The 22,264-nt window shown below is 46.6% G+C and overlaps 1 protein-coding gene across 7 annotated transcripts in view; it reads left to right on the top strand.

The window, feature by feature from the left end:
- The window catches only part of PARP4 (poly(ADP-ribose) polymerase family member 4), a 354,633-nt gene that overhangs the window by 114,793 nt on the left and 217,576 nt on the right, over window positions 1-22,264 (top strand). For all 7 annotated transcript variants that reach the window (XM_075337413.1, XM_075337414.1, XM_075337416.1 and 4 more), the window contains exons 26-29: window positions 2,225-2,392; window positions 5,430-5,510; window positions 13,271-13,351; window positions 16,061-16,156. In XM_075337413.1, coding sequence (XP_075193528.1) covers window positions 2,225-2,392; window positions 5,430-5,510; window positions 13,271-13,351; window positions 16,061-16,156 — 426 coding nt within the window. The remainder of the gene's footprint in view (window positions 1-2,224; window positions 2,393-5,429; window positions 5,511-13,270; window positions 13,352-16,060; window positions 16,157-22,264) is intronic.

The raw sequence follows: 22,264 nt of genomic DNA, 5'->3' as shown, positions 1-22,264 counted from the left end.
TCCAACAAATATATTACATACGGGATTATTGATATATGCAGGGAACCTAAGAAAAACGTGTGACCACATGAGTTTGAGAAACAATGGGCAGCACGGTAGCTCAGTGGTTAGCACTGCAGTCTTGCAGTGCTGGGGTCACTGGTCCAAATCCCACCAAGGACAACATCTGCAAGGAGTTTGTATGTTCTCCTTGTGTTTGAATGGGTTGCCTCCAGGTTCCTGGTTTCATCCCATACTTGATTGCGTGAGTTTCCTCTGGGTTCCTGGTTTCATTCATCACTTCTTTGCATGGGTTTCCTCCGGGTTCCCAGTAATGATGTCTGTAGAGTGCTGCAGAATATTATGGCGCTATATAGGAAAAATAAATAATCTTTGATAGCTGTGTTTTAGTGAAGAAAGCCAGTGCTAGTGTGACGCCCTGGACTAGTCAGGTCGTCCCAGGTAGTCACACACACAACACGCCCTCCCCGACTAGGTGACAGCAGCCAACCAAGAAAACCTTGTCACCACCCTCCAGTTTTGATGTCCACACTAGGGGGCGGAGCCAGGTGGTTGGCTCCGCCCACCGAGGAGTTCACAGGCCTGGAGGTGGGAAAAAGACACACAAGTACTTAAGTTCTAGAGCAGTGTGGAGAGTAGCCTTGACAGTGAAGGAGGGAGGACGGGTTCAAGGGCAGACCTGTGACCAGGCCTGCCAACAGTCTACTCTGGTGGCTGGGTCGGAGCCCAGTTACCTTTGGCAAGGAGGCAGACGGTGGTGGCCGCCTGCAGGAGCTGGGATTACAGCCGGTGGAACCGTAGGGACCGGGGTCGGGCGGTGGCCCGCCGCTACCGAACCGGGGAACCGATTGGAAACCGGAGCACCAGGAGGGGTACTCAGACCCAGTACAAAGCCCCGAACCGACAGGGCCGAGTCAAATCAACTGATTGAGGACTGGACTTAAGGACCTATCCCACACAAGACCCGTTAGAAGACAACAGCCCAACCATATAGGGTAAAGCCACCGCTAAGGCATAGAGACCCAAAGGGCCAGCGTCTGCGGGCAAACGGGCTCCTACGGCATACACAAGTCGGGGAGCGGACTACCGTTGCTTAGGCATAGGAGTCAAAACATCCACACAAAGAGGTGCAGGAGAAAGGCAGAAACCACCAACCTGTTCAGGGAGAAGCTGCAGCCGGCTGCGGGCCCCGTTCATCATCCCGTTTGGTTTACCAAAGACTCCAGTGTATTGTGTCATAGTGAGTACACCAGTGGCTTCGGGCCGCGCACCGCACCTCAGCACCTCCCTCGGGCCCCTGGGACCATCACTCCCCTACCCACGGAGGGGTCAACACCAAGCTGCGCAACACCGTCCCCGGGAGGCCTAGTTAACGGCAGCGGTGGTGTCCATCTATTCACCACAACCCGTGGGTGGCGTCACGAACTTACACACCAAACCACCGCGGCCCCGGCCGTGGAACTTCCCTGTCAAGTCCCGGCGTGTAGCGCCAACCACCTTGCAGAGCGACGTGACCCCCGAGTCCGTGAGAGGCTCGAGCCACCACCCACCGTACGAGCACGGATCCGAGCGGCTCGGCGGTCGCAGCCGAGCCCGCGGAGCGGTACACTAGTGGCTTCTTTTCTCCAGTGAGAATTAAAGGAGGAGAGTTCGAAGGTTCCTATAGTCATTAGATGGTTGGTCAACTTTACCGCATTTGTGCCAGTGCTGTCAATCCATAAAGCTGAGCGGCCAGACTGACTGACAGATGGTGCTCCGGAGGGGCTGGGTGGCCAGACTCACTGATAGAAGGCGCTCCGGAGGAGCTGGGTGGCCAGACTGACTGACAGATGATGCTCCGGAGGAGCTGGTTGGCCAGACTCACTGACAGATGGTGCATCCCTCTGCCCACAAGGCATCAGATACTGCATTTGCATATTACATCAGGCATCAATTTGAAGTGGATATTGATACTTCAGGTCTCCTTCTCGAGGAACGTTGCTCGCCATGTAGATGTGCTTACCTCTTAAGATAGACAGACTCCTCCCTTTTGCTTTCAGTAATGAGAGCTGAAATCTCATTGGCTGGTTGTGGCAATACCTTTCCCTTTCAGTGTCTCTCAGTGTTCTCTTACATCAGATCCAAAATTGTGATAAAAAAAAGAAGAGGCGTTTGTGATTTTGAGTCTTCCGTCTTTAACATGACATCGATAATAGTTTCTGCTTTTATATATTTTCTCTTGCAGATGCAGAAACAAAGTGACCGGCTCAGCTCCCCGGCCTGTACTGCTGTTTCCGTGAAATGGAGGCAGTTTAATGAAAATCCTGAGCTCCTGCAGGCTCCTGCAAACATACAAGCCTTATTCTCTAATGATAGTGTATTTGTGTATGGCTTTGTGCCTTACTGCACCCAGGTGAGTATGTTATGGTGCAGTGGTGGCATGGTGAGGGTGCTCTTTGACCCATCCATCTGGTGATCGGGGGATTCTGGGAACATTAACGGGAACCTGACATGAGACTCATAAATCGGACAGTGTCTGTGATATTGCAGCCGTATATGTTTTACTCTGAAATGCTGTGTGTTCAGACGTTGGGTACTATGTGCATTGGCTGACCAGTCTAAGGCAGCTCCTTGGGGGTCTCTTCCTGCACCGCTCCTGTAAACTGACAGGGATGAGAATTTAAAGTGATATCTGTTTAAGAATTTTTTAGCTTTCAAAATACCGGATGCCAAAATGATCTAATTCTGTTAAGTACTCATCCTCCCCTCCCCTTGTCCAGCGCCAGATCTACAGTCCCTGACAGAAGTTCTGTCGCTTATCCATGTTATGTAAATAAAAGCTTATAACCTGACTTTAAATTCATCCATTGGTTTTATAAATTACTCTTTTGAAAGCTGAAACCCTCCCAAATTTGGTTTAGGTTATGAAAATAAAGTTGCTGCAAAGCTGAAATATTGATCATTTAATGAACACAGAAAGGTCAGATTTTGGCAAGACAAAAGTTTTGTCGCCTTGTCATATAATGCACCCAATCCTAGCTTACATCCTCACCTGTGGTCAGTAAATGATCAGTTAATTAGTGGGTGTGTATAAAAAGAAACCCAGCACCCCAAACCTTCAGTTGAACTGCAACTTGACCTCTGACAACATGCCAAAAATACACCCTGCGACCAAAGCCTTGGTTATCAAAAGCAAGGAGTAAGGACGGGACTCAGCATCAATTCCAGGATAGAAAAAATATAAATCCAACAAAAAATATATAAAAGTGTAGAAACTTTATTCAACGATTAAAAATCCAAGAAAAACATCATCGATTCCATGAAAACATCATGGCTTGACGCGTTTCGGACAGTTGGAATGTAGATAAGTCCTTAATCATAAGCAACCGCTTGATTATCAAGAGGCTGAAGACCAGATCCACTGCAGAGGTGGCTGGCACCTTTAATGTGTCTCAGCGTCAAGTACAAAGAATAAAAAAAAGATTTGAAGAGACTGGAGATGTTTTTAACAAGCCCAGTTCCGGCAGACCCCGCAAGACAACTGCTCAGGAGGAACGTTTGTTGGTTAGAAAATCCAAAGCCAGCCCCACTTCCACTGCAGCAGAGCTCCAACAGGCCTGGTCACCTCAAGTCCCTGTGTCAACTAAAACAGTTTGTAGGATTCTGTCTCGAAATGGCCTCCATGGTTGAATCAGTGCCCAGAAGCCAGCACTAAACAAAAGACAATTAAAAAACCATATGGCATTTGCATGGATTTATCTGATGAATCTTCAGTTGAATTACACCACAGCCACCGCAAATACTGCAGGAGACCTAATGGAGCCCGTATGGATCCAGAAAATAGTTAAGTTTGGTGGTGGAAAAATCATGGTCTGGGATTACATTCAGTATGGGGGTGTGCAAAACATTTGCAAGGTGGAAGGCAATATCAATAGCCTAAAATATCAAGAAGTATTAGCTACCTCTTACATTCCCAATCATAAAAGGGGTCAAATTCTGCAGCAGGATGGTGCTCCATCTCATCCATCCATCTCTACAACAAAGTTCCTCCTGGGAAAGAAGATCAAGGTGCTCAAGGAATGGCCAGCCCAGTCACCAGACATGAACATCATTGAGTATGTTTGGGATAGGATGAAAGAGAAAGCTTGGAAGGCAAAACCAAAGAATCTAGATGAACTCTGGAAGGCATGTAAGACTGCATTCTTTGCTTTTCCTGATGACTTCATCAATAAATTGTATGAATCATTGTTAAACTGCATGGATTCAGTCCTTCCAGCTCATGGAAGTCACACAAAATTTTAAATATGGATCTAATAGCACCACAACCTCATTCACCAATGTTATGCAACATATCTTTGTATTAGAAGTTAATTATTTGTTTGAATTTCACATTACTTTCTGTGGGTGACAAAACTTTTGTTTTGCCAAAATCTGATCTTTCTGTGTTCATTAAATGATCAATATTTCAGCTTTGCAGCAACCTTATTTTCATAATCTAAACCAAATTTGGGAGGGTTTTAGCTCTCAAAAGAGTAATTTATAAAACCAATGGATGACTTTAAAGTCAGGTTATAAGCTTTTATGTACATAACATGGATAAGCGACAGAACGTCTGTGAGGGACTATAGTCTCTGTGTGTATTTGTTGCAGCTGTGATGTTACCTATACAGCACATGTCACCTCTGCAGCCAATCACTGAGCTAAATGCTTTGCTGATGTAGACGTCACAAGCTGCAGTGTTCACTGATTGGCTACAGCAATAATGTGCTCTGTGAGCCGGCACTGAATCCGGGGGAAAGGGGGGGAGGGGGAGTACTAACTGTGATTTGTTTTTTTTTACAAGTATGTAATTATTAGTGCACCATTTTTTTAAAGAGAAAATCCCCTTTAAGTCCTCTATGCTACACTATCTGAGAGCATCATAGGAAAAAATTGAATTCAGGGAAGTATAGTCATATAGGTATAATAAATATATACTATGGATTGATTCAAAAATTTCACGGGAAAAATTCCTTAAAGGATTTGTACCAAGATTAAAAATGGTCCCTGTTGATAGAATGAATGGAGCGAAGAAGCACATGGTCGGCCTCCACTCCATTCAGGTGGGATTCTTCAGAGCCACGTTCTCGGGATCCCTAGAGGTCCTTGCAGTTTGCCCCCTATGGATAGTAGGTAATGTTTAACCTTGGTACATGTCCTCTCTACCTGGACCCAGAGAGAGACCTGTGAACCCGACTTTTCCTCAATCACACTGACTGCCAGCATTTCCTGTATGACCTTATTTGCAGAGAAGGTTGACATTGAGGATCTGAAAAAGCTGCTTTAAGATACGATGAACAAATTATCTAACCCTTAATAGTCCATTAATTTTCACTGAACTCTGCTTCATCATTTTCCAAGCTTTAAAAGTGTAAAATATCTGAATAAATTTTCCTTTTTTCTAACTGCAGGCAACACTGAAGGCATTAATTAATAATGAGGAGATTGAGAACATGGTTTCTACCACTGAACTGCAGAAGACGACTGGAACAGTATGTTTCCATATTTTTTTTAATAATGGACATTTTGTCCTCTACCTGCCTGTCAGTTCATAGGCCCATAGTAAAAAATTAAATAATCTTGGACAACCCCTTTAACACTAGAACTACTGAGGTAGTCAATTTGACTACTTTGCACCATGTACAGTTAGGTCCAGAAATATTTGGACAGTGACACAAGTTTTGTTATTTTAGCTGTTTACAAAAACATGTTCAGAAATACAATTATATATATAATATGGGCTGAAAGTGCACACTCCCAGCTGCAATATGAGAGTTTTCACATCCAAATCGGAGAAAGGGTTTAGGAATCATAGCTCTGTAATGCATAGCCTCCTCTTTTTCAAGGGACCAAAAGTAATTGGACAAGGGACTCTAAGGACTGCAATTAACTCTGAAGGCGTCTCCCTCGTTAACCTGTAATCAATGAAGTAGTTAAAAGGTCTGGGGTTGATTACAGGTGTGTGGTTTTGCATTTGGAAGTTGTTGCTGTGACCAGACAACATGCGGTCTAAGGAACTCTCAATTGAGGTGAAGCAAGACATCCTGAGGCTGAAAAAAAAGAAAAAATCCATCAGAGAGATAGCAGACATGCTTGGAGTAGCAAAATCAACAGTCGGGTACATTCTGAGAAAAAAGGAATTGACTGGTGAGCTTGGGAACTCAAAAAGGCCTGGGCGTCCACGGATGACAACAGTGGTGGATGATCGCCGCATACTTTCTTTGGTGAAGAAGAACCCGTTCACAACATCAACTGAAGTCCAGATCTAGATGCAAACCATTCATCAATTCCAAAAATAGACAGGCCAGAGTTAAATTTGCTGACAAACACCTCATGAAGCCAGCTCAGTTCTGGAAAAGTATTCTATGGACAGATGAGACAAAGATCAACCTGTACCAGAATGATGGGAAGAAAAAAGTTTGGAGAAGAAAGGGAACGGCACATGATCCAAGGCACACCACATCCTCTGTAAAACATGGTGGAGGCAACGTGATGGCATGGGCATGCATGGCTTTCAATGGCACTGGGTCACTTGTGTTTATTGATGACATAACAGCAGACAAGAGTAGCCGGATGAATTCTGAAGTGTACCTGGATATACTTTCAGCCCAGATTCAGCCAAATGCCGCAAAGTTGATCGGACGGCGCTTCATAGTACAGATGGACAATGACCCCAAGCATACAGCCAAAGCTACCCAGGAGTTCATGAGTGCAAAAAAGTGGAACATTCTGCAATGGCCAAGTCAATCACCAGATCTTAACCCAATTGAGCATGCATTTCACTTGCTCAAATCCAGACTTAAGACGGAAAGACCCACAAACAAGCAAGACCTGAAGGCTGTGGCTGTAAAGGCCTGGCAAAGCATTAAGAAGGAGGAAACCCAGCGTTTGGTGATGTCCATGGGTTCCAGACTTAAGGCAGTGATTGCCTCCAAAGGATTCGCAACAAAATATTGAAAATAAAAATATTTTGTTTGGGTTTGTTTTATTTGTCCAATTACTTTTGACCTCCTAAAATGTGGAGTGTTTGTAAAGAAATGTGTACAATTCCTACAATTTCTATCAGATATTTTTGTTCAAACCTTCAAATTAGACGTTACAATCTGCACTTGAATTCTGTTGTAGAGATTTCATTTCAAATCCAATGTGGTGGCATGCAGAGCCCAACTCGCGAAAATTGTGTCACTGTCCAGATATTTCTGGACCTAACTGTATTTCTATATAGGTGTCACGAGTCCAGTAGTTCTAGTGTTAAGTCCATCAAATCTGACCCGTTGTACAGTCATGGCCAAAAGTTTTGAGAATGACACCAAAATTATATTTTCACATGATCTGTTGCCCTCTGGTTTTTAATTGTGTTTGTCTGATGTCTACATCACATACAGAAATATAATTGCAATCATATTATGAGACCAAAAGGTTATATTGACAGTTAGAATGAGTTAATGCAGCAAGTCAATATTTGCAGTGTTAACCCTTCTTCTTCAGGACCTCTGCAATTCTCCCTGGCATGCTCTCAATCAACTTCTGGACCAAATCCTGACTGATAGCTGTCCATTCTTGCATAAGCAATGCTTGCATTTTGACAGAATTTGTTGGTTTTTGTTTGTTCACCCGTCTCTTGATGATTGCCCACAAGTTCTCAATGGGATTAAGATCTGGGGAGTTTCCAGGCCATGGACCCAAAATCTCTATGTTTTGTTCCATGAGCCATTCAGTGATCACCTTTGCTTTATGGCAAGGTGCTTCATCATGCTGGAAAAGGCATTGTTGGGCGCCAAACTGCCCTTGGCAGTTGGGAGAAGTTGCTCTTGGAGGACATTCTGGTACCATTCTTTATTCATGGCTGTGTTTTTAGGCAAGACTGTGAGTGAGCCGATTCCCTTGGCTGAGAAGCAACCCCACACATGAATCGTTTCAGGATGCTTAACAGTTGGCATGAGACAAGACTGGTGGTAGCGCTCACCTCTTCTTCTCTTAATAAGCTGTTTTCCAGATGTCCCAAACAATCGAAAAGGGGATTCATCTGAGAAAATGACTTTACCCCAGTCCTCAGCAGTCCACTCCCTGTAACTTTTGCAGAATATCAGTCGGTCCCTGATGTTTTTTCTGGAGAGAAGTGGCTTCTTTGCTGCCCTCCTTGAAACCAGGCCTTGCTCAAAGAGTCTCCGCCTCACAGTGCGTGCAGAAGCACTCACACCAGCCTGCTGCCATTGCTGAGCTAGCTCGGCACTGCTGGTAGTCCGATCCCGCAGCTGAAACAGTTTTAAGATACGGTCCTGGCGTTTGCTGGTCCTTCTTGGGCGCCCTGGAGCCTTTTTGGCAACAATGGAAGCTCTCTCCTTGAAGTTCTTGATGATGCGATAGATTGTTGACTGAGGTGCAATCTTTGTAGCTGCGATACTCTTCCCTGTTAGGCCATTTTTGTGCAGAGCAATGATGGCTGCACGTGTTTCTTTAGAGATAACCATGGTTAACTGAAGAGAAACAATGATACCAAGCACCAGCCTCCTTTTAAAGTGTCCAGTGGTGTCATTCTTACTTAATCATGACTGATTGATCGCCAGCCCTGTCCTCATCAACACCCACACCATGTGTTAATGGAACAATCACTAAAACAATGTTAGCTGCTCCTTTTAAGGCAGGAATGCAATGATGTTGAAATGTGTTTTGGGGGTTAAAGTTCATTTTCTTAGCCAATATTGACTTTGCAAGTAATTGCTGTTAAGCTGATCACTCTTTATGACATTCTGGAGTATATGCAAATTGCCATTAGAAAAACATAAGCAGTAGACTTTGTAAAAATTAATATTTGTAGCATTGTCAAAACTTTTGGCCATGACTGTACTCTCAGAAAAGATGTGATTCAGTGCGGGCTGTGTTTTCTGTTCCGGATTTTTTCACAGTTGGGTAATCGTTGTTTTTAGAAGATATTTCTATTTGTGCTTACATTTTTTTAACGGTTATAAACGTGGACATTTTCTGGGGCATTTTTACTTTACTTTTGAATTAAATGCATGTATATTGGCCTTTAAGTGATGTTCACAATTGGGCTCAAGTACAAATTTTGCATCGTTTGCCGTCTATAGTATCGGTGTTGCACTTTTGTTGGATGCAAAATGAGTTAGCTAAGAATCCATCAGTGAGCTGAATTTTGCATCTCTTGTGTCTTTCACAGCTGATTAATGATTTAATGAAAGTTCAGCTTTCTTTTGATGTTGCATATTGCAGCGGAGAGGAGCTCAGTAAATGACAGATAAGGCCGGTGTGCCACTTGCAATTGCCTCGCGTGTATTTCGCGGTGCATCACCCGTTACGGACTCGCACTCTGCTCACAGGAGCCGGTCGGCTGCATAGAGATATATATGCAACCAACCTGCTCCTGTGAGCAGAGTGTGAGTCCGTAACGGGTGAGGCACCGCGAAACTCACGCGAGAAACACGCGAGGCAATCGCAAGTGGGACACCGGACTAAAGGGTGCTTTACACGCTGCGACATCGCTAGCGATAGCTAGCGATGTTGTGCGCGATAGCATCCACCCACGTCGCTGTTTCGTCATGGGGGTGATCGCTGACGTAGCGAACAATATCGCTACGGCAGCGCCACACGCACATACCTGCTTAGCGATGTCGCTGGAGACACTGAACAATCTCTCCTTTAAGGCGGAGGTTCGTGCGGCGTCACAGCGGCATCACTAAGCGGTCGCCCAATAGCAGAGGAGGGGCGGAGATGAGTGGCCGGAACATGCCGCCCACCTCCTTCATTCCTCATTGCCGGTGGACGCAGGTAAGGAGATGTTCGTCGTTCCTGCGGTGTCACACATAGCGATGTGTGATGCCACAGGAACGACGAACAACCAGCGGCATGCACCACCAATGATAGTATGAAAAGGAGCGACGTGTCAACAGTCAACGATTTTTGCCGTTTTTGCGATTGTTGATTGTCGCTCCTAGCTGTCAAACGCTGCGATGTTTTTAACGACGCCGGATGTGCGTCACAAACACCGTGACCCTGACGATATATATCGTTAGTGATGTCGCAGCGTGTAAAGCACCCTTAAAGGCCACTTTACACGCTACGATTTATCTGACGATCTCTTAAACGATGTGACAGTCACACGTAACGATCTCACAAACGACGCAACAGCGATCAGCGATATATTGTTTGACCAAGGCGGTCGTTTGGATGTTGTTTATCGTTGGCAGGGTCTCAAATGTACCGATATGTCTGCTGCATTCTAAATGACGAACAATATTTTGAAACTGAACAACGTGTCAAAGATCAACAATTTTCAACCTATTTGCGTTTGTATGGAGTCGCATGTAGGTGTCACGCGCAACGACGACGCTCACGATGCCGGATGTGCGTCATGTAAACCGTGATCCCGATGACATATCGTCAGATAAATTGTAGCGTGTAATGCTGCCTTAAGAGTCACAAACACTCCATTAGAGTCAGCTCACTAGATTCTTTGTTAAGGAGAACTTGTCAGCAGTTTTTTCGACCCCAAACTAACGTCATCTATGAAAAGTCCCTGTAATGTTGAAGAAGTCCATAGCTTTATGTTTTATAACTGCGTTTCTCCGTTTTAAAGAAATCCATTGGTAAATTTTCATGCAAATGAGCAGTAAGTGCAGGGGGCTTGGCATGCAGTTACTGCTCTTTCCCCACTGGCTTCTTGCTTCTTGTCAATGACTTTTCTGTGTGATGTGCTCCCCCACTCGAGATCTCACCCAAGCTCTAAAGGGGGCTTTACACGCTACGATATCGTTAATGTTTTATCGTCGGGGTCACGTTGTTAGTGACGCACATCCGGCGTCATTAACGATATCACAGCGTGTGACACTTACCAGCGACCTTAAGCGACCTCAAAAATGGTGAAAATCGTTCACCATGGAGAGGTCGTCCCAAAACAAAAAAAAATCGGTAATGGTTGATTATCGATGTTGTTCATCGCTCCTGCGGCAGCACACATTGCTGTGTGTGACACCGCAGGAGCGAGGAACGTCTCCTTACCTGCCGCTAACCGCAATGCGGAAGGAAGGAGGTGGGCGGGATGTTCATCCCGCTCATCTCCGCCCCTCCGCGTTGATTGGCTGGCCGCTTAGTGACGTCGCGGTGATGTCGCGGTGACGCCGAACGCACCTCCCCCTTGAGGGAGGGATTGTTCAGCAGTCACAGCGACGGCGCCGACCAGGTAACTGCGTGTGACGCTGCCGTAGCGATAATGTTCACTGCGGCAGCGATAACAGGATATCGCATGCACGACGGGGGCGGGTGCTTTTGCGTTCGATATCGCTAGCAATTGCTAGAAATATCGTAGCGTGTAAAGCCCGCTTAACAGTCCCATGGGTCACTGATGCGCAGTTCTATTGTCCACCTCTCGAATGTCATCAAGACCATATTCCGAATGCGCTGCCCCCCAGGAATGACGTCGTTTAGGCAAGATCTCGGGTGGGGAAGCAGGCCACAGAGAAGAGTGACTTATCAATTATTATGCACATAGACGTACACAAGTTAAAAATAACATAAAATAAGGTCTAACAAAAAATTACTACACTTGTCCCACCTGGTTCTTGTTCAAACTAGAGGTCCTAGCTGCGTATTTCTTAAGGCTATGTGCCCACAGGAGCTCGCACCCGTGGATATATCCGCAGGTACATCCGCAGGTTTCCCACAGCAGCTCCCTGGAGGTCCAGCGAAATAGCTGCGGAAAACCTGCGGACATTCATGTGACTTACCTGCAGAAGTCCCGGCCTCTATCTCCATAGTGGAGAGCTGGGAATTCCGCAGGTATTTCCACAGGAATAATTGACATGCAGTTATGTGTGGCTGCGGGACATCCGCAGTATATTCCGCAGCCACACATACCAGAGCATGGACACAGACACTCCCCATGTCCCATAGGATAACATGGGGAGTCTCTGTACTTGCTAAAACCTGCGGATTTATCTAGAAAATCCAGATAAATACGCAGGTTTTTTGCGGCAAAATCCGCGGGCACAGAGTCCCGTGGGCACATAGCCTAAAGGTTCCTGCGCAGACGGAAACAACCCTAACTAGATGACTCAGATGACCACTCAGACTTTTGCTTCCTCAGCGGCCATCGAGGGTTCCACATACCTGCTTAAGAATCTTAAAGATGCAAGACAAACAAGCTGTTGTTCCAAGCAAGGTTAACTTCAGAAATAGAAGCCAGGGGAAGCGTTAAATATTCACACCCGCCGGGTGATAGAGCAAACTGAATTACAAAATAGGAAACACTTGTTGGCAGAAAGGCAATGAACACACAAACAAAGTATTCAGAACCAGGAAAGCGAATGAACCTGATTATGGCTCAGTGAAGAGTGAAACAGACCACAGGAGGCTGCCAGATCAAATCCAAGCTATCACATTAGTCACTGACAGGAGGCCGGAGGCAGGCAGGAAAACAGGGAGAGAGGCCGGAGAGCCCCCTGCATGTCCTGCCTAATTGCTTAAAAATTCAGTAATGGCTTACTAACAATAAGATCCACAGACTAAGTATGGACGTTTTCAAGATTATAAAAACTTTACTTAGAGAAAGGATGCAAAAAAATTTGATTGAAACGCAATTGCAAATATTTTCCTTTTTTACCACTCATTTTATTGAGCAACAGACAAACACAAAACTGTTAGTTGCCGAGGATAAAGACCCATCTGAGAGCTGCATAATAGAGGGGCAGATAAGCTGATTCCAGTGATATGTCACTTGCAGTGCTGCTTGATGAAACTTTGATAAAATTCCATTTTTTTCTGCAGCAGATCTAACAGTCTCTGAATGCTGAGCTCTGTATAACCCCGCCCACACCACTGATTGGTAGATTACTGTGTACACTGTGCATAGGCAGAAAACTGGCAATAACTGTTGGGGCGGTGTTATACAGAGCTCATGAATATGGAGGACTACCTGACAGTGAGTTTACTAGTCCTCTAATGATAATCTCCTGCTGATAAAACAGAGATTTTATCAAAACTACTCTAAGCAGCCCAAAAAGTGACACATCACTGGAATGGGGGTCTCTGTCTCTACATTAGGTGTGAAAACTTGGTGGCAGATTCCCCCTTTAATAGAGGAGACAGATCTCACATCCACTTATTACAGATAGGGTGGTTGCAAAATATTTTATTAACTGAAAATATTTGCATTTAGGATTAAAACAAAAAATGCCTGGAAGGCGTCAATTTCCTTTAAATATTTTAGCTAACATTATATTGATCTCATTGTGTCCAGATGCTGCACACCCTCACAGCTCGGGCTCTGGTGAAAGACTATGAGGATGGGATTCTGTTTGAGAAGGAAAATGAGAATGAGGTGAGTGCAAAAATACATAGAAAGTACATATTACAAAAGTTTAAAATGACGTGTAGAATTAGATTCATTGTGTAGCGCCTAATAATACTACCTATAAGGCCCAGTGCCCACGCTGTGTAGATTTGCCGCTTATTTTCAGAAATCTGCAGCATTATCTGCATGTCCATTGTGAAGCCAGCGAAGTCTATGAGAATTCAGAAGTGCTGTGCCCACATTGCTTATTTTTCCCTTGCATATTTGGTGCAGATTTGGTGCAGAAAAAAAGAAATCTCCAAATACGCAAGGGAAAAATACTCAACGTGGGTACAGCACTTCTGAATTCTCATAGACTTTGCTGGCTTCACAATGGACATGCAGATTTCTGAAAATCTGCATCAAAATCTGCGTCAAAATACGCAGCGTGGGCACTGGGCCTAAGGGTATACAGTGGTGGGGGGGACTTTTTTTTTTTTTCTTTAATGATGCTACTGTATGGCTACACATTATAGGTAAATATTGAAAGATTTTAACAACATATATATATATCAAAACAAGCTAAAAACATAGCACTTGTTTTTAGAAGTTGAGTGGAGCTGATCCTCCTCGAACAACTTTAAACACGCTTGAAAAACTCTTCAAATTCATTTAAGCAGAAATCCACTTTACTGTTATTATGGAGAACTTTTTTTAAACATTACTTTTCCCTTCAGTTTGTAAATGCATCTTCTTTCCTAGAAGCAGATCCTGGTGAAAATCTCTCCAAATTAGGAACTGGCAAATCAAAAGGCTGCAAAAAAAAATTTGCAGGAAAAAAAGAAAAACACTTCCAAAATAGCTTTAGGAAAAGAGGAGCTCCTCCAAAAACGGTGCAAAAAAAGCAACATGTCCTAAAACGGTCGCCGCATGAAAAAATTGTTTTTGATCACCTAAAGAAAAATAACTCAGTGTGAATCAAGACTTACAATACTTTCTGTGCTATTTCTAGACTTATTCACAGTGGATTAATACTTTAGCAGATCCTTATTGGTCACAATTAATGAACAGAATAGTGACATGAACATTATGCTTTTTTTCCAGAAATTCATTTTTGGATAATTAGACTCGCTTATTGTCAAATAGAACAAACGTATCCCCACTTTTGTTTGCCTTGTGACAAGGGCATCATAAATTATTTTGTGAAATATCCCAAATAAATATACCTATCTATTGAGGGAACAGATACATGTTTTTTGTTTTTTTTTTTTACTCACTTTTATAGCGGCATTAATTCCACAGCGCATTACAGACATGATCATCACTGTCCCCATTGGAGCTCACAATCTAAAGCGGGCTTTACACGCTACGATATCGCTAGCAATTGCTAGCGATATCGTACACAAAAGCACCCGCCCCCATCGTGCATGCGATTTCGTGTGATCGCTGCCGCAGCGAACATTATCGCTACGGCAGCGTCACACGCACTTACCTGGTCAGCGGCGTCGCTGTGACTGCCGAACAATCCCTCCCTCAAGGGGGAGGGACGTTCGGCATCACAGCGACGTCACCACGACGTCACTAAGTGGCCGACCAATCAAAGCGGAGGGGTGGAGATGAGCGGGACGTAACATCCCTCCCACCTCCTTCCTTCCGCATTGCGGCCGACGGCAGGTAAGGAGACGTTCCTCGCTCCTGCGGTGTCACACACAGCGATGTGTGCTGCCGCTGAAGCGACGAACAATATCGATAATCAACCATTACCGATTTTTGGTTTTGGGACGACCTCTCCATGGTGAACGATTTTCACCATTTTTGAGGTCGCTTAAGGTCGCTGGTAAGTGTCACACGCTGCGATATCGTTAATGACGCCGGATGTGCATCACTAACAACGTGACCCCGACGATAAAACATTAATGATATCGTAGCGTGTAAAGCCCCCTTAAATTCTGATTTTGAGAGGGGGAAACCGTAGTACCTGGAGGAAACCCATGCAAACAAGGGGAGAACATACAAAATCTTTGCAGATGTTTTCCTTCGTGCGATTTGAATCCATGTCCCCAGCGCTAAAATGCACAATGTTAATCACTGAGCCCCAATAAATTGTTAAGATTACATAGGGTTGGTCTTCAGAGTCTAATCAGGGCAGAATGGTCGGCCAGACCAACCCTGAGTGAATGAAAAAACGAAAAAAGAAAAAGAAAGAGAGGTCAGCTCACTGTTAGTCGTCCACCTGGATGGGATTATAGCCACCGCCCCAGAGCCGCCCTGGATCTGCCGAGCCGTCTTCCGTCTCCTGCTGACGGAGACCACCGTCTGCCACCTAGCCAAGGTACCAGGGCTCTGACCCTGGCACCGTTCAACTTGAACTTCTCCTATGCTGGAGCTACACCTAGCTCCAGCCTCCACTACTCTCAACTTGAACTACAATCTAATCTGTTTGTTTTCCCGCCTCGGGCTGTCTAGACCCTTAGGTGGGCGTTTCCTGGTCCCGCCCACTGGTGTGCCTGTCTTGCCCTGAGGGGGGGTGACAAGGGTTTCAGGTCAGCTGTATGTGACCTAGGTGAGGGAAGGTGTTATGTGGGGGCCTGATGTGTGACTACCTAGTTTTGCCAGGGTGTCACAGAAGATGGTGACATTGTCAGTGGAAAACAAGATTACACGCTGTTCTCTTATAATTTACTTATATTAGTTCTTCGTGTCAAAATTTTGTGAATTTTTTGCAATAATGCTTTGTTTTTTTTATACCTGATACAGATGAAGAAACAAGAGATGAAGTCGTCCATCATTGCGCTCAGCATGGAATACTCAATAGTGACTCAATTCACAAGTTTTGTGGCCGTGGAAAAAAGGGTGAGTATGAAACAAAGCCAACATCAGTCTTTGTTAAGGTTTTAATTTTTCAAATTTAGGGTTTACTGGGGTTGTCCAGGATTAGAAAAACATGACGGCTTTCTGACAGAACAGCGCCACCCCTGGCTTTTATGTAAAATTGCTATTTAGCTCAATTGACATGAATTGGGTTGAGGTGCAATACCAGACTTAACCCATGGTCAAGGGCTTGTGAAAAAAAGCAGCCATGTTTTTCTACTCTTGGTTAGCCACTTTAATAGTAATCAACAATTTTATATTATTCAGAACGATCTTTCTCTTGGCATGTTTTGCTTTGTTGAGTTTTGTTGTTTTTTTTTTCTTTTTCTCATCTGAGCCTTTTTTCACTTTGTAATGGATCTTTAAAAAAACACAGGTGGAGAAAACGGATGTTTCTCACATACTTATTTGGTTATAACGGTTCCCTGAAGATTATTATAGCCAATTATGATCTTCAGAAATAGGACATGCAGTAAGTTTAGTTTTAATGTACAGATGTGCCGCCCCTGCAGCAGTCGGACTGCTTGGATCTGGGGGTTTTGCTGTGGCTCGAGGGTCACCAGACCCGGGGCTCAGCGGCCACTCGAATAAAAGGGGAGGAAATATTTACAAAGGACAGTTTGTGACGCCACCCGTGGTGTGCGGTAAGGGAGTACCGCCGCTGCCGATGGGAGTACCCGGGGCTGATGGAGCGGGGGCAGCTAGATGGTGATCCCTCCACGGGTAGGGAAGGCCCCAGGGCTCCGGAGGGAGATGTAACGGTATGGTAGAGGTGATTTGGGCAGGTCAGGACCCAGGGAGGCAAGTGTACTCACTCAGGCGGTGCAGTTGTTAGCGCGGCCAATAAGCAGACTCTGACACAGAAGTAAACCAAGTCTCTGGGTGCCACTGCCACTCTGGGGAGCCCGTCCAGGTGTCCGTCCCCGCTGGTATTGCTTATTGGTCCGGAGCCTGCCTCCATGCACAATTGTGTAGATGTTCCTGAGTGACCCTTCGGCCTGAAGCTGTCAGGGTCCCGCTCCCTATAGTAATATAGTGGAGCTGTGCTCTCGATGGCTCACACTTGGGATTTCAGTGGGCTGCATAAGCTGGAAGGCCCTATCCCCCTCGTTGTGTTGATGCCTTCGATCTCTGAGCTCTTGGGGAAAGTTCATAAAGAGACTATCCTCCACAGGTGAATTATCAGGTTGCGTGAAGCTACTCCCTGATCTAGGGTCCTGTACCACGCCGTGATCGGTACCGGTCCGGTTACTGGACTTCCGGTGCCGACCGTTCTCCAAAACTAAGTCTGAGCACCCTCTCCCAATACCCTGCGACCGGGTCTCCGACTCCTCTGGTCCTAGACCACCGTCTGCGAACCAACCACGGTCACCCAGGTAGTTCTAACTCCCTCAGCTCCTCACTCTTTGAGGGCTATATTCGACTTCAGGGAACAGCTACTCCCAGCTCCTCACTCTTTGGGAGTTACTACTGATCTAACTTCCACCCTCCCACCAGTCTGCCTGACGCCTAGGTGGGTGGCCCTATTCCAGCTAGACCACTCACTGGTGTGGTTAGGGATTTGAGTGCTGATGGAAGCAATACCAGAGTGTAGGAACCCAGAACCATGGAGGATGAGTTCTGCACCATGAGAGACAGGGGTGCAGTTCCCTGTGACACCCTGATAGAGTCAGGGGCGTCACACAGACGAGATTTCTTGTAAAAGACAGATGTATAAACAGTTCCAGTACATAAAAAAGGCAGCACAATGATAAGAAAACTTGTGTGAAGTCCATGCCTATATCAAGTCCTGCACCACATTTATTGGGTGTTTTAGACACTTTTACTAACTTTTGTGACTTATTCAATAAGTGGCCTGATCCAGCTAAAAAGTCAAACTGGCAGCAATTATTGGCAAAACGTAAGTTAACCCTCAGTGAAAAGGTGGAGTAAATTTTGATTAGTCAAAATATGCACTATATTTACCAAACACCCTGAGCTACTTAAAGGGAACCTGTCACCAGGTTTGTCCCCTATAAGCTGCAGCTGAAGCACCCCACGGGGACTTGGGGAATACTCGTCGCCGGGCCGGTGAAGGGTCAGAGGATGTGACGGGTGGCCCTGCCCGGTTTCGTGACCCCGAGGTGTTCACGGAAGGGATGCATGGAAGGGATGGGATGATGGTGGGGAGATGATGAGGATGATTGTCTCGTGACGCCAACTGTGATGTGCGGCCAGGGATCAGCCACCGCTGTGGGTGTTGTCCTATGGGGCTGATGGTATCGCAGTCGGGATGGTTCTGCTCCCCACAGGTAGAGCGTGCCCCAGGGAGGATGATGGGGGTGGCAGTCTATGGGGATGTACGCTGGGGTGCAGGGCTAAGGATACCGACAGTAACTGGATAACACAGGCCGGTAGTTTCTTTTACCTTTTACTAGTCAGTCTTTATGGTCCCAAGTTACAGAGGTCCGGTCAGCCTGGTAGCAGTGTGGGATCTCTGTCTCTGCCAGGTAGTTTGGAAGCCTTCCTAGTGTGCTCTGTGCGTTGGTCACTGTGACCTGAAGCAGCACAGCATCCCTCTTCTGAGATGCTATATGCCTTGTCCCTTGTGGCGGGCAGCGCGAGTCAGATGCAGGGCCCCCTTGTATTTCCGCGGCCCCGGGCTCTATTATGCTACTTTGCCTTGGGAGTCTCTGGTAGCCAGGAGATGTGGACTCTCCTGAGGTCCGGGTTTTACTGCTGGGCCATTAGCACCCAACTTTCGAGGACCCCAGTGTCCTGGTTCTTGCGCTCAGTACTGGAAAGCTTATACACCAGCTCTTACAGCAACCATCCACTTTACTCACCTCTTGTGTTCTGAGGTCTCTCTTCCTGTTTCCCTGTCTAACCCTTCCCCAGCCCAGAATGCACAGGGAAGCTTGTACCAACCAGGACTTAAGCTCTCCCTTCTGGCCTGAGTTAGGAAGGGTTGTGTGTGTGATTGCACCTGTCAAGGAGATTTCCCTGCTGCTTCCAGGCATAGCATTGCCCCCCGAGGAGGAGAACAATGCCACTGTGGCTCCCATGACCACTGGGGGGCCACACAGCCACCAACAGTGAGCTCTTATATATACAGTATTCCAGAATACTGCCCAGGCTGCTGTGCATAACCTAAAAAATAACCTTTATAATACCGACCTAGGGGGGTGGTCCCGTCCAATGGGTGTCACTGCTCTCTGGTCCTATGGGTGTCACTGCTCTCCAGTCCGGTGCCTCCTCTCTGCAGTAATCGCCATTCTCCTTCTACCCAGCCCAGTGTGCATGACATGTTTTACGTCATTCACACAGTCTGGGATTGTGGAACTGCAGAGGTGCACTTTGATCTGTCCTGCTGAGGGCAGATCAAAGTACTGCGGTTAAAGAAATCAGACAAGTCCAGTGATTAACCAAGGTGCTGGTGGCCAGCCGCGGAGGCCGGGTTTACTCTGGTCCCCCACCCGGGCTGGTGGTCTGTGTCACTTTCCTCTGCACTGTGTTGTGATGTGGTGGACTTCCCGGTGTGGAACGCGGGAGTCCACTCCAGGTACTATTGTTGGGAGCCGTGACCGCTGACGCTGACCCGTGGGATCTGCCGGGCCCTGGCGGATGCCCTATCCCTCTCTGTGGGTGGTTGTCTGTTTTTGGGACTTTGGTTGGAACAGGACCTATAATCCTGCCCTCAATTGGTTAATTAGCTAGGCCGTTGGTTCCAGTCCTGGCTTCAGGGTCCAAGTCCCCCTCTGTGTACGGTTTCCGGGTCGGTTCTCCGGTGTCGGTACCGGCGGGCTCCAACCCTGCCCTGGTCCACCTCGGATCTCCGGCTGCCGTCTTCCCGTCTCCTGCTAGACACGGACCACCGTCTGCCACCTAGCCAATGCACCAGGGCTCCAACCCCGGCGCCTCTGCTCTCGAGCTTCACCTCCTCCACTCCACTCAACTTGAGCTCTCAACTTGAACTCCAACTAGACTCTCCACTAGACTTAGACAGACTGTTTTCCCGCCCCGGGCTCTCCAGACCCCTAGGTGGGCGTTCTCCATCCGCCTGGTCCCGCCCACTGGTGTGCCTGTCTTTCCCTGGGGGGGTTACTAGGGTTTCAGGTCGGCTGTGTGTAACCCTGTGAGGGAAGGTGTTATGCGGGGGCCTTTGTGTGTGACTACCTGGTTTTGCCAGGGCATCACACATAAACCTATATTCCATAAGGATCTTGACTCCCTTCCACCTTACTGTAAAGCCTGGGAAACCGAGCTAGGTAAAACATTTAGCAAAGTTCAGTGGGATAGATGTTTCTCTGTCTCACATAAATCTATGATAGCCTCTAAATCCCAGGAGACCAGTTTTAAGATTATCTCTAGGTGGTATAGAGTCCCCCTCACTTTGAGCAAATGGTATCCCGGAGTCTCGGACAGATGCTGGCGCTGTGGAACAGCTGCTGGGACAATGTCACACATTTGGTGGTCCTGCTCTACTCTCAGCACCTTTTGGGAAGGGGTTCTTAAAGGGAACCTGTCACCAGAATTTTCGCTATTAAACTAAAAGAATCCCCTTCTTTCTGCAGCTCCTGGGCTGCATTCTATAAAGGTTCATCTTGCTACTGGCCCCCCTTTCAGACCTACATAACAACTTTATAAAATATTACCTTTTGCTATGGTAATGAGGATTGCTGGCCCCGTTGGCGGGCTGTATTTCATCTGTTATCCCCCCTCCTGCCGCTGTTCGCCGTCCCCCAGTGTTAATTTACATTGATGAGACTGCCGCCCTCATCTTCCGCAGTGCACCGGAAGTCTTGCGCATTTGTAATGGCACTATCGCGGGACTGAGCGCTGTTTTCAAAACACGAGCGCCGGTGATATTGCGCAGGCACGAGATTATGGGCGGCTGTAATGCTGCCACCAGGGGGAGCCAGAGCTCTGTAGCATAATACACTACACAGAGCAATGAGAACCAGGAAGTGAATTCACAGCGTTCTCATGCATTACCTCAAAGCACAGCTGAGAAGCAGAGCTGCAGAGCATGCAAGGAATAGTCAGACAGGCTGGGTCAAACACCGTACGGGCGGAAGCAGGACTGGAGGAACGAGCAAAAGCAGAGTCAAAGTCGGGCCAAGGTCAGTACCGGAGGAAGCAACCGAGTGGGGAAATAGGAGAGGGGACAGAGGACAGGAGGGACGACCAGGGGACGGAACACAGACAAGGGCACGGGGGCACAGGAACAGACAGATCAGGATATCACTCAAAGGACCAGCAATCACAGGAAAAGCAGTGCTAAGCTTATAGCCGTCACTGGTTCACTGGAAATGCCAGCTTTTAAGGCATCCAGGGTCTAGAAGTGAGGCTTCAGAGAAGGCTCCGCCCCCTAGCCATGTGGACAGGGAGACGAACCATGACAGCGGCGCTATGAATGTCATCACCAGCGTCATCCAAGTATCCATCCATAATCTCGTGCCCGTGCTTTTACCTCTGCCTCTACCGTTATACGCTTGCGCGGGCCATTGCTTATTTTTATCATCCCCGTTTACCTTTTTTGAAAACAGTGCTCAGTCCCGCGATAGTGCCACTGCGCATGCGCGAGACTTCCGGAGCACTGCGGAAGATGAGGGCGGCGGCCTCATCTATGTAAATGAATACTGGGGGACGGCGAACAGCGGCAGGAGGGGGGATAACAGATGAAATACAGCCCGCCCACTGGGCCAGCAAACCTCATTACCATAGCAAAAGGTAAGATTTTATAAAGTTGTTATTTAGGTCTGAAAGGGGGGCCAGTAGCAAGATGAACCTTTCTAGAATGCAGCCCAGGAGCTGCCGAAGGGGATTCTTTTAGTTTAATAGCGAAGATTCTGGTGACAGGTTCCTTTTTAAGGTTACCCTGGAGGTAATGGGTGTATTGGTTCCTCCATCTCCTGAAGCAATTTTGCTTTACATGATGCCCATGCCCAAGTCTGTATACATAGTTACATAGTTACATAGTTACTTAGGTTGAAAAAAGACCTAGGTCCATCTAGTTCAACCTTCCTCCACCAGTTGTACATTTAGTCACTAAGTCATTTATAACCAACAATGTTTTGTGTACTGAGGAAATCATCCAGCCCTTTTTTA

Source organism: Anomaloglossus baeobatrachus, chromosome 2, assembly GCF_048569485.1.
Source record: "Anomaloglossus baeobatrachus isolate aAnoBae1 chromosome 2, aAnoBae1.hap1, whole genome shotgun sequence".
Classification (NCBI taxonomy): domain Eukaryota; kingdom Metazoa; phylum Chordata; class Amphibia; order Anura; family Aromobatidae; genus Anomaloglossus; species Anomaloglossus baeobatrachus.
The sequence above is the reverse complement of the archived record's forward strand: the minus strand, read 5'-3'. Positions and strand labels throughout refer to the sequence as shown.